We start from the raw sequence: 12586 nt of genomic DNA, 5'->3' as shown, positions 1-12586 counted from the left end.
TTATATAATAATCGCGAAGTCCTCAATAGATACGCGCGCAATGTAATTATGGTGTCATATAAATGCGAAGATATATTTCGACAGACATTCGAGGTCTGTAATATTTGCGAATATAAAATTCACTATTCGATTTATTTGCGATTAATATGCAATTTTATATGAACGTCGCGATTTAAAATAAGATACATATCTCGCGCATGACTAACTAAATAAGATAAAATGGACAATTTTTATAATATGATAATCGAAATCATCAATAGACGCATGCGCGACATAATTATTATCACTCAAATTATCACGCAATTTGTAAATAATCGCGATTAAAACAGTCATTAAAAAAATTATCGATCGTTTTTTAAATAGTAGAAAAAAATATTTGCACTACTAGCGCATTTTGCGCGGACTATTAGAAACAATATTCAAAGACGTGAAAAGATAGACAAAGCTTCGATGTATAAGTCAACGATTAAATTATAAGATAATATTAAAATATAAGACACATCGCGATTTAAAATTCCCGAGAAAACACGACAAATAAACAAATTGATAATACTCGGAATAACGGAATAAATGTATAAATAATTTATACATAACGTTATATCCATATTTAATCTACTATTAAATCTTTCTGACATTAGACAATAGTAATATCAATCCTAATAATGACAGAACATTTTTAACGAAGAAAAGAATAGATGCATTTCTCTCACATCTAAATATATATTATTTAAATTAATTTGACTTTAAAGAAGCATATGACGTTCGTCGTTGAATGACTACCGTAATCATTGCTGTCGGAAATTTCCAGGAAAACCTGGGATTAGTTCCATTCTTACAATAAAAATCCCCAATTTTCAACAGAACACCGAACTAGACGTCGCGAATGGATCTTACAAGAACCGATGAGAAATAATTCTCCATGATGAAAATCGTTTCGACTCCTCGGCGGTACGAGCCACGCAACTTTCATTAACGTTTATCTAACGAAAGGAACAACGATAACTCTTTTATTAAAATGATAATCTCGTATAAGAACGCGAAAACAACGCGGGAAAACACGGTGTTTTCGCAACCGTAATTTATTAATTTATTTATGAATATTTTCCGATACGAAATTCGTAAATACACAAATATAACCGAAGAAACAAATTATTAAATTGATAATAATTAACTCGCGATTCTATAATATCGAAGGTGATCGTTTAATTTTATAAAGCTAATATTTAATCGTTGACTTAACACATCGAATCTTCACACTCTTATTCCATATTTCTTTATATTTAATTAGCGCAATATTCAGGAATATTATTTCACGAGAGGGACAGCGGTAAGATCCTTTATTAAAATGGCAATTTCGCCTAAGAATAGGGAAAGAATGCGGAAATAAATATGATATGTTTCCGTAATTTATTAATTTTGCGAATATTTATTTCGGATACGAAATTCGTAAATACATAAATCGAATTGAAAGTAAATCATTAAATCCGTATAATAATTGACTCGCAACTTCATAACATCGAAAGCAATCGTTAAATTTTGTGAAGCTAATACTTAATCGCTAACTTAACATCGACTCTTTTTACTCTTATTCGATATTTTTTTACTTTTAATTAGCAATATTTGAGAATATTATTTGAGAGGGACGGCAATAAGATTCTTTATTAAAATGGCAATCTCGTTTAAAAACGCGAAAAGAACGCGAAAAGAACGCGGAAAAAGCACGGTATTTTCGTAATCATAATTTATTTCATGAATATTCAGTTCCGCGCGATATGGAATTTATAAATAGATTTCGAATTTATTAATGACTCTTTGATATGAAAATACAAACAGTTACTCTTTTATGAATATTTCAAAAATATATACTATAGAATCCAATATGTTAATTTAATGAATTACTATTATATAATCATTATACGTATACTTTGGATAATTTTTCGTGTATTATTATTATGTAACTTTTGGTGTAATTTGCATAAGAATGTATTTATGATATTTCTTAAACACTAATAATTATGTACAATTTTCTTAATATTCCTGAAAAAAAAATTTTAATAATTTAGATTTTATTTTTAAATCATTTTTAAAAATCAATTCAATTTCATTTTTTAAACTGAAATAAAGCCAAATTACAAATTTCTATATATTGTATTAGACTGCTAACACGGCCATATTTCATATGGTAAAATATAAAACAAGAGCAACCGTTTATAATTGGGCAGAATTTATGCCGAGTATCACAGAATTTAACATAACACTGTCACTCTCGAAAGATGCAATTGTAATTTATATAATTATTGCTTGTATATTTATTTTAATACTATATTTTAATATTTTATAACTGCTTATATTTATTTTTATCTCGTTGCAGTTTATATTTATTTTAATAAATGCCGGCAAAATGAAATGACACAATATGTATATATTAATCTAATCTGTATATGTATCCTGCCCAATTGTAAATGGTTATCTTGACTTTAGCTGTTAGCAGCCTATAATATATAATATATAAAATTTTTATAATATAAAAATTTTTTGTGCAGATTATCAATAAAAATTGATTGATATTATAATAATATATATAATTAATAAATTTTTATAGTAATGCATAATTTATAATAAAATATAAAATTAATATGTATATAACACTTATCATATTACAAGTTATTTCATTAATTAATCATTTGGCTTTACATTAAGTTTAAAAACAATATCTACAACAAATTCTATAATGGATGAGCTATAAGAAATTAGAATAAGATAAGTGAATAAGATAAATACGCGTTATAAGAATAAATTAGCATCAGATGTAATTGATAAAATTTTTAATGTTCTTTTCAATAAATTAGATACAATTTATACAAAAATAATCTTTTCTCGATCTTCTTTCTTTATAATTAAAATACTGCAATATATTTTCGCGATGCATGCAATACATTTCGAACGAATTTATTAAGTTATTTAATCTATCCTAGCTCATCCATTTTAAGGCAACGGATTTATCTATAATCTCTACCGTTACCTTAAAATTAAATAAAAGTTTTTGTCACTCACCGTGGCATTGATGTGCAGCAGCGGAGTTGTCGTTATCGAAACTATGTTGTCGTTAAAACTACGTCTAACATACAAAAATAAAATTCACTTATAACAAAGCTCAAAATACAATCAATATTTCAAAAAATTATTATTGTGCGGAATTTCATATCCGGTGTGTAAAATAATAAGCAGATATAAACACGTATGGGAAGATTTTATAAATTTTGAAATTATTTTTTAAATAGAAATTTTTATATTTATAAAAAACTTTGTCTCTAATTTTCTCTTTAATTCCTTTAAATTATAAGAACGAATTATTATGCGTACGATTTATAACAATTGATATACAAATAATAAATATTCACCATCAGGTTGCTTCGCCGATGCAAGATGCCTCTCCCAGGCCTCCTCCTCCTCTCACAATAGTTTGTTGGTCTGTAACATACAAAGAAGATTCAAATTGTAGTCACGGTCAAAAAATTATTATTATATGCATTTAATTTTATATCCGACGCACATAAATAATAAGCAGATAAACAATTTTATAAATTTTGAAAAAATTTCTACTAATAAGTAATAATTTAAGAATTCTACTAAAAGCTATTCGAACGTAGAAACTTTTAAATTACAGTTTTTATGTAAAAATTTCTCTCTTTTTCTCTTGTTTAAATCATGTAAATAAAAAATCAAATTACGCGATTAATTACTTAATTTAAATCGCGCATACGCAATTAATAAATAATAATATATAAGCGATAATTTATTTACCATAGAGTTGCTTCACAGGTGCCTGATGCCTCTCCCAGGCCTCCTCCTCCTCTCATGTTGTTGACGCGCGATACTTTCAACGGCACTCCCGCACTCACGAGCGATATTTTCATATCGCTATTTTCGCTATTTTAAGAGGATGCCGGACCTTCCTGTTTTACCCATAAAATGTAGTAGACCAAAAACTTTTTATTAGTTGCACGGAATAATAAATACTTCTCCACGATTAAAGTACATATAAAAACAAACCGGGAACCTCCGGGTTTTATATCAAAAAACCAAGAAAATTGAAAAATTACAGTTTTTTTATCGGCTTCTAGCGTCAAGTCGTAACAATATTTGCTTAATATAAAAGTTTTGCAGTTTGTATGTGCAAAATAAGATAGCTTCCCGGAAGAGATTGCATGAAGGAATATAAGTGAACTTTCAGAAATGAGTTTAGAAGCCTAATAAAAAAGGTTTCGGTTAATTAGACTTTCGTGTATATGTGTGTGTGTGCGACATCGAGGCACGAGAGTAAAACAGGCCTGTAGATTAGTTGCTCGATATCGAGACAGATGGCGCTAGAATCGGTTTGTGTGACAAGGAGAGACAATCTCGTACCATCCTTCTCTTCCATTTCGTGTGTAATAGTATACGTCAGTATACATGTATGCGCACACTAAGGCATTATACTCTTGCGTTTTCTTTCTCGTATTGCGCGTCATAGATACTCGCTGTCGCGCAGCGCCGTAACAATCGTACGCGTAACAAGCTGCGTGAAAACAGCGTTACAACGTGTTACGTGGAAAATACTCTATGTAAGTTATACACAATATATATACACAATATATATATATATATATATATATATATATATATATATATATACACACGTACAAATTATATATTTTACTAGACTAGAACAACACAGGCGCGCGCTACGCGCGCGCCATTGAACTCTTACATGAACAGAATAAATAAACTCTAGATTAAATTTTAATAAAATGAAATAATATATCTTATTTGTTTACCCTCTTACACACAAATTCTCAAAATACCGCGATGGCAGCCGTTCGAGGCAACCACGAATCGAAGTAAATAACTCTCATCATATTGAATAAAATGCATTTATCTAGGAAGTATCTGGAGATCATATCATCAATTTTGTCATCAATTATATCGCATAAATACTCCTATGCATAAAATTGTTGATAAAAGGATATAAATTCTATGGAAAAGTAATAAATAAATCCATTTATAGTCACATTTCATCAGATACATTACACAGATACATTACACAGATACATATCCTAAAAATTTTAAACAGCAATTTAATTTGAAGCCGTTTTCCAACAAAGTAATATTAATGAATTAAAATAATTACTATAATTATTTTTTATCTGAACTTTGCATAGTTCCTATTAATTTAATTATATTTCTTTTATTTAAATCTAAATTTAAATATTTGTCATCATCAAAATTTATAATGTTATTTTTTAATTTAAATGTGCCATCAGTAATTGATCTTTATCTTATTCTTTTGATTATTATTCATAATGGATGTAAAATTTCATTTATGCTTGTAGAATTGTAAAATATATACAATGTTAAAAATATATTAAATAATTTTAAAATTTAAAATGTTAAAATTCACTATTATCTACAAATATCCAATATACCAATATTCAGAAATGATATGCTTGATTATAAATTTTTGATATCACTATACTTAGAAAAATGTTTAAGATAATCAATAAATATCGTAGAATATCGTAATAGGTAAAATCGACTTATTGATTTTCATCTATTACATCACATGAAGTACTTCTCTGAATAAAACAATCGAGGAAAGGATATAAATTATATGAAAACCTAATAAATAAATATCTACATCAATAATATTTTATTACAAACATTTAACAGACATATAGTCAAAAAATATTAAATTTACATCAGTAAAATTTAAAGTACTTGTATAGTACTTGTATAATATTATTTGACCAAATATTTCCTCTGTATCTAAACTACACTTTTGCAAATTTTAAACAAATTCTGAATATTATTTCCATATGTTTTTGTCATTTGAATCGACGTGGTTATACGTTTCCCATAAGAACACATGTTAATTCGGTGCAAATTAAAATCCTTATAATTTGTGAACGCTTTAGTGAATCGATTTAAAAATTGTACTGAAGATTCTAAACATATGTAAGGACATTCTGTACAATTTTCATTAAATTTACAATATTTTGAAAATAGGTACGAAACATCCTTACTTAATGAACACCTAATGAAATACTGGATAAAATTCAAATTTTTGATTCGACAGTGTTAGTATTCTTCATGGTTATTATATACAAACTATTATACAGATTATATATACAAATATTATACATATTACATTATATATATTTCACACACACACACACCTACACACACACACACACACACACACACACACACACACACACACACACACACACACACACACACACACACACACACACACACACACACACTCACTCACTCACTCTCTCTCTCTCTCTTTTAATTTATTCATTTCAGTTTTAAAATCATATATTCTAAATAAACTTTATAAATAAATTTTTTCCAATAATAATATAAAATAATAATAATAATAATAATAATAATAATAATAATAATAATAATAATAATTCTTTCAAATAATAATATTGTGATTTATTTTCAATAATTTCATTCTTTATAATTCTTTAATTAATGTATTTATTTTTTAGTTATAGTGTTCATGTCACTACCTAAATAACATAGTTAATGCAGATTCACTTTTTATTATAGTTATTTTTTATGTTTTTCTATGATTTATTTTTTCAAATGCACTATTTTTTTGTGTAGAAAAAGAAAGTATATAATTTTATAATTTTATAATTCTTATATAGTGAAGTTATCGGTTATGTTGATGGCATCGAGGCGTCTCGTATTGTTGGTAGAAGTCCACAATATAAATTTTTTAAATTTTATCTAAACAATGGAGCCGGAAGAAGGATATAGGTTGTCGCGTGGAACGAAGATATAGATCGGATTGATTGCATTTTATTAGATCAAATGATGTAATTTTTTTTGCAATTTTGTAATTTTTTTTTGTATTTTTTATAATTTTATCAATTGTAATTTTTTCTTTTTTTTTAATTTTTTTTTGTAATTAAATGATTATATTTTAACATTAATATAATCTTGAATAGGTTCTTCATTTAAATGGAGTAGAAGCGAGAATGCCTAAAATGAATATATACAACAATGGTAATGTACACGCACCGGCAGGAATGGTGTCCCAGTATGCTTGTGTGATGCTCACTGACGTCACACTCGCACGTACGTGAGCCAAAAATTTATTCTTCATTAAATTTTATCTTTTTATATATAATTTAATTATTATTTAATTTAACAGAATGAATGCCGACCTTTAGTGCACGCGATTAAGCCGCATTTCTTAAAGAAAGAAAAGAAAAGTACGCATATCGATACTAGAGAGCAAGAGATACGTATAGAAATAGCGCGGTGTCCCGCGCGGTATATAGCTGTCTCGCTCGCACTCTCTCGTTCGAGCGTCGAGCGAGAGAGACGGCTATCGGACACCTCTAACTCGGTATCACGTCTTATAGTGCTTTCTCTCTCGCTCTTGTGCCGTGCGCGAAGGACACAACATCGGAATGCCCCCCACTACTCTACCCCCACTTTCTCTCTCGCTGCCCGGCCCGCGACATGCGCGCTTCGCTTGTGTGCGTATGACGTCGACCGTTCACACATACATACCGGGACACCAATCCTGCCGGTGCGTGTACCGTATGAATTATTAATTAGAAAAAACACATTGATTAATAATTTGGGAAAATATAATCCTTAATTTGTATCACTTAATCCGCAAAAAGTTTTATTAAGTGAGGCTATAAATACTTCCGAATGTATTAGTAAGTTTTATGTGCGCCTATTATTTTAAGCGGTTAATGTTTACTTTAGGTGACACAGCACATAAAAATTTTATTTTGACATATATTGTAGATGATACATTCCTAAGTAATACACTATTTGAATTTTGCAGCGATCCCTCTACGTTCCTGAGATATGCGATTTCGAAATTTCATACTTATATCATATTTTCATTATATCCTAAACATGTTTATATTTTTTATTTACAACATTACCGAGGTCATCTTTCCGAATGTTTCCACATGGGTTTGCGACTTTCTATGCAAAACGAGGTTTACCTCACACCACCTCTGAGTCAACGCGAAATGAGAGCTATATTGTTTGGTTCCACATGGGTTTACAACTTTCAATGAGAAGCGAGGTCCACCCCACATCACACCTGAGTCAGCGCCAAACAAGATCTACCTATTATTGTATGTTCCATATGTGTTTGTAACTTTCCATACGAAACAAGGAACCATAGAGGAACCATCTCGTTTCACACTGACTCCGGGATAGTGTAGGGTAGACCTCGTTTCGTATAGAAAGTTGCAAACCCATGTGCAACTATACAATAATAGACCTCGTTTCGCGCTGACTCAGAGGTGGTGTGGGATGAAGGTTAAAGTAAATTATTAAAAAAAATATAAACACTCAAGTAAAATATAACATGAAACCGTGACGAACAAATGTAAACAAAAAATATAAAAGCATAAATAGAATATAACGAAGATGATACAAGTAATTATGTTAATTTAAAATCATATATCTCGTGAACGAAGTGAGACCGCCGTAAAATTCAAACAATGTTTTACTTAGGAATGTATCCTCTACAATATATGTCAAAATAAAAATTTTTCGTACTGTGTAACTTAAAGTAAAAATTTACTTTTTAATCTTTATTATTTTAATCTTTATTATTAAAATTATTTAACATATTTTTAACATTATTTATATCTCACAGTTCTAGAAGCATTTATAAAAACAAATTTTGCATCGGTTATGAACAATAGATTAAATAAAAACATAGGCTGTGGTTAAATTACTTACGGCACATTTAAATTAGAAGTTAGTATTCTAAATTTTGACGACGATGAATATTTAAATTTAATTTTAAATAAAGGTGACAAAATTGAGATAATCGGAACTATGCAAAGTTCAGGTAAAAATATTTATAATAATTATATAAAATATATTATCTATGAATACGTTTTATTTTTTAGAAATAAATTTTTTTTATATAAGTTTTTCTATAACATTTTTTTAAATTTCATAATTTAAAATTTTTTTTTATAATCATAATTTTAAATTTTTTTAAGTTTAAAAAAAATTTTTTTTTATATGAGACATTTTCCTCTTTTTAATATTAATTTAATATAACAAAGAAAACAAATTAATTATTCCGCTGGTTCTCATTGCCTATTTAATTTTTTCATTATTATTATTGGAGCTTTATACAGCTATTAATTTTTATTATTTAATTTTATGTTTATAAAACAAATTAAATTAAAAATAAATTAATTAGATTAAATATCATTGAATAATTTTTAATGCAAACTTACTTCGACAATACAGATCTTTTTTAAATTTTATTAAAATTTAAATAAGTAATAAATTAAAATTTAATTAATTTGAATAAATAATAAATTAAAATATAATTAATTTAAGTAAATAATAAATTAAAATTTAATTAATTTGAATAAATATTAAATAAAAATATAATTAATTTAAATAAATAATAAATTAAAATTTAATTAAAGAATAAATAAACAATAAATAAATAATAAATTAAAATTTAATTAATTTGAATAAATAATAAATAAAAATCTAATTAATTTAAGTAAATAATAAATTAAAATTTAATTAATTTAAATTTATTTGATCTTTTTCATTATTTTTTTTTATATAAATATAGAATATCATTTTTTACAACAATCATTTATACATTTTGTTCACATCTAATATTTTGCCTATAAATATTTATGCTTTGTTTCGAATATATTTATTCCTTAAATTAAATTAAATTTTTTAAATTATTATCTTTTAAATTATTATCATGCAAAAATTTCTTATAAAAAGTCCAGTACGAAATAATTTACTTCCTTTGATATTATAGTTATTTTAAGTCAATTTTTAATTATTTCTTTTATGATTTTTACATATTGTAACTCTCCTTTTTTTCTTATCTTTATGTTTCATATTGAGAATTATACAATTTACTAATTAATATATTAATTTTATAGCTGTTCCCCCATATTTAGTAGTTAATAATATCAAAGATATACATCGCAAAGTTGGAAAAATACCATTAAAAGAATTGATAAAAGCTGTTGAAATACCTAAGAAAAGAAAAGCAGAAGATAATCAGGTAAATAGTACCACAACTAAGACCAAAGAGCCAAATAAGACAAGTAAATGAAAAAACGAGTATGTTCCCCGAAAACATAAAATTTAAAAATTATATATGGAAATAACTTTTGAAAACTAACGTAATTTTTCTCTTAAAAGAATAACCATAATAAATCATTCGGAATAAAAATTTCGGAATTATAGAATCCTCCATAAAATATTTACGTTAAAATCGTTAAATTAATTAAATAGTTACCTTACATTTTTGTTGCAAAAATAAATAATTCCGATATTTTCAATTGTGTTTATAATGCTTAATTATACTTTTTCTTGCAAAAATATAATTTATTAAAAAAATTTATATATATACAGGGTGAGCCATTTTAATTAACGCACGCAATTATTTCAAACAAAGCATTTTAGAGAAAAATGTTTCAGACAAAAGTTGTTTGGTTTCGAGGGGGCCATAAGATGGTATCATTGGTTTGACCTTGAAGAGTTATTTGAAGGTCACATGAAGGTCACCTTCAATTTCTTAAATGGAACCTACTATTTGTCATTGCATATTCTTGTAGCTTATCTCGATAGCTTTCCAAAACACTATAATTAAGTACCTTTTCGTTAAGTACTTTTTGAGTTATGAGGCTTGAAATAATTTCTTAATTTTACATAAACCGTAAAATATCTTGTAAAATATTCATTTTTCGATTATCTTACCTTAATACTTTTACGTACAAAATAATGAGAGGAATCAACTGGTGTAAAAAAAACACATAGTTGTTTTGAAGAAAAAATATGGAATTGTTAATTGCAAATTACATATTTTTTCTTCAAAACAACTATGTTGTTATGTTAACAACTATGTTGTTAACATAACAAACAACTATGTTGCTATGTTAACTATGTGTTTTCTTTACACCAATTGATTCCTCTCATTATTTTGTACATAAAAGTATTAAGGTAAGATAATCGAAAAATGAATATTTTACAAGATATTTTACGGTTTATGTAAAATTAATAAATTATTTCAAGCCTCATAACTCAAAAAGTACTTAACAAAAAAGTACTTAATTATAGTGTTTTGGAAAGCTCTCGAGATAAGCTACAAGAATATGCAATGACAAATAGCAGGTTCCATTTAAGAAATTGAAGGTGACCTTCATGTGACCTTCAAATAACTCTTCAAGGTCAAACCAATGGTACCATCTTATGGCCCCCTCGAAACCATAAAACTTTTGTCTGAAACATTTTTCTCTAAAATGCTTTGTTTCCGAAATAACTGCGTGCGTTAATTAAAATGGCTCACCCTGTATATAATTATTTATAATCGTATACAGGGTAACCCATTTTAACTTAGGCAGCCAAATAACTCGAAAAATAAGCAAGATAGAGAAAAATGTTTTAGACAAAAGTTGTATGGTTTCGAGGGGGCCATAAGATGGTATCATTGGTTTGACCTTGAAGAGTCATTTGAAGGTCACGTGAAGGTCACTTCAATTTTTTTAAATGGAATACCCTATATATTTTTGTACATTCTTGTAGCTTATTTCGAGAGCTTTCCAAAACACTATAATTAAGTACCTTTCCGTTAAGTACTTTTTGAGTTATGATGCTTGAAATAATTTCTTAATTTTACATAAACCGTAAAATATCTTGTAAAATATTCATTTTTCGATTATCTTACCTTAATACTTTTATGTACAAAGTAATGAGAGGAATCAATTGGTGTAAAGAAAACACATAGTTGTTTTTAAGAAAAAATATGGAATTGTTAATAGCAAATTACATATTTTTTCTTCGAAACAACTATGTGTTTTCTTTACACCAATTGATTCCTCTCATTATTTTGTACATAAAACTATTAAGGTAAGGTAATCGAAAAATGAATATTTTACAAGATATTTTACGGTTTATGTAAAATTAAGAAATTATTTCAAGCCTCATAACTCAAAAAGTACTTAACGAAAATGTACTTAATTATAGTGTTTTGGAAAGCTCTCGAGATGAGCTACAAGAATGTACAAAAATATATAGGATGTTCCATTTAAAAAAATTGAAGTGACCTTCACGTGACCTTCAAATGACTCTTCAAGGTCAAACCAATGATACCATCTTATGGCACCCTCGAAACCATACAACTTTTATTTAAAACATTTTTCTCTATCTTGCTTATTTTTCGAGTTATTTGGCTGCCTAAGTTAAAATGGGTCACCCTGTATATTCAAAAGTAAGGAGTTTTAATAATTTTAAAATTGTTGATAATTTTTTATATATTTTTATATAATTTTCTATGTTTATTTTTATGATTTTTTTTTCTTCATTTAGTCTCCATTTACTATATTGCTTTAAACTTCTTATGTTCTCTTTTCTTTAGTTAACAAACATTTTCTATATCTTAACAGACAATATTTTTTTCAGATGCAGAATAAAAGAGAAATTCAATATAAATTTTATAATTAAACAGTTATTACTAATTGAAAATTTTAATTTTAATTACATATTTATC

At 26.8% G+C, this 12586-nt stretch overlaps 1 protein-coding gene and 1 long non-coding RNA gene across 2 annotated transcripts in view; one reads left to right on the top strand and one right to left on the bottom strand.

Moving 5' to 3' along the window:
- LOC145960912 (uncharacterized) overlaps nt 1–3560 on the top strand; it is a 51788-nt gene extending 48228 nt beyond the window's left edge. The window contains exon 6 of the mRNA XM_083080638.1: nt 3408–3560. Within this exon, the coding sequence (XP_082936764.1) occupies nt 3408–3502 (95 nt within the window). The 3' untranslated portion in view covers nt 3503–3560. The remainder of the gene's footprint in view (nt 1–3407) is intronic.
- Nucleotides 1–4106, bottom strand: part of LOC145960914 (uncharacterized) — a 183354-nt gene extending 179248 nt beyond the window's left edge. The window contains exons 1-3 of the long non-coding RNA XR_014435494.1: nt 3805–4106; nt 3402–3471; nt 3055–3118 (exon numbers count right to left, since the gene is read on the bottom strand). This is a non-coding gene — a long non-coding RNA (uncharacterized LOC145960914). The remainder of the gene's footprint in view (nt 1–3054; nt 3119–3401; nt 3472–3804) is intronic.
- Nucleotides 4107–12586: the final 8480 nt, after the last annotated feature.

This window comes from Camponotus vicinus, unplaced genomic scaffold (genome assembly GCF_025532165.1).
Source record: "Camponotus vicinus isolate PSW18456_S1 unplaced genomic scaffold, iyCamVici1.0 SCAF_10, whole genome shotgun sequence".
In the NCBI taxonomy this organism is placed as follows: Eukaryota; Metazoa; Arthropoda; class Insecta; order Hymenoptera; family Formicidae; genus Camponotus; species Camponotus vicinus.
The sequence above is the reverse complement of the archived record's forward strand: the minus strand, read 5'-3'. Positions and strand labels throughout refer to the sequence as shown.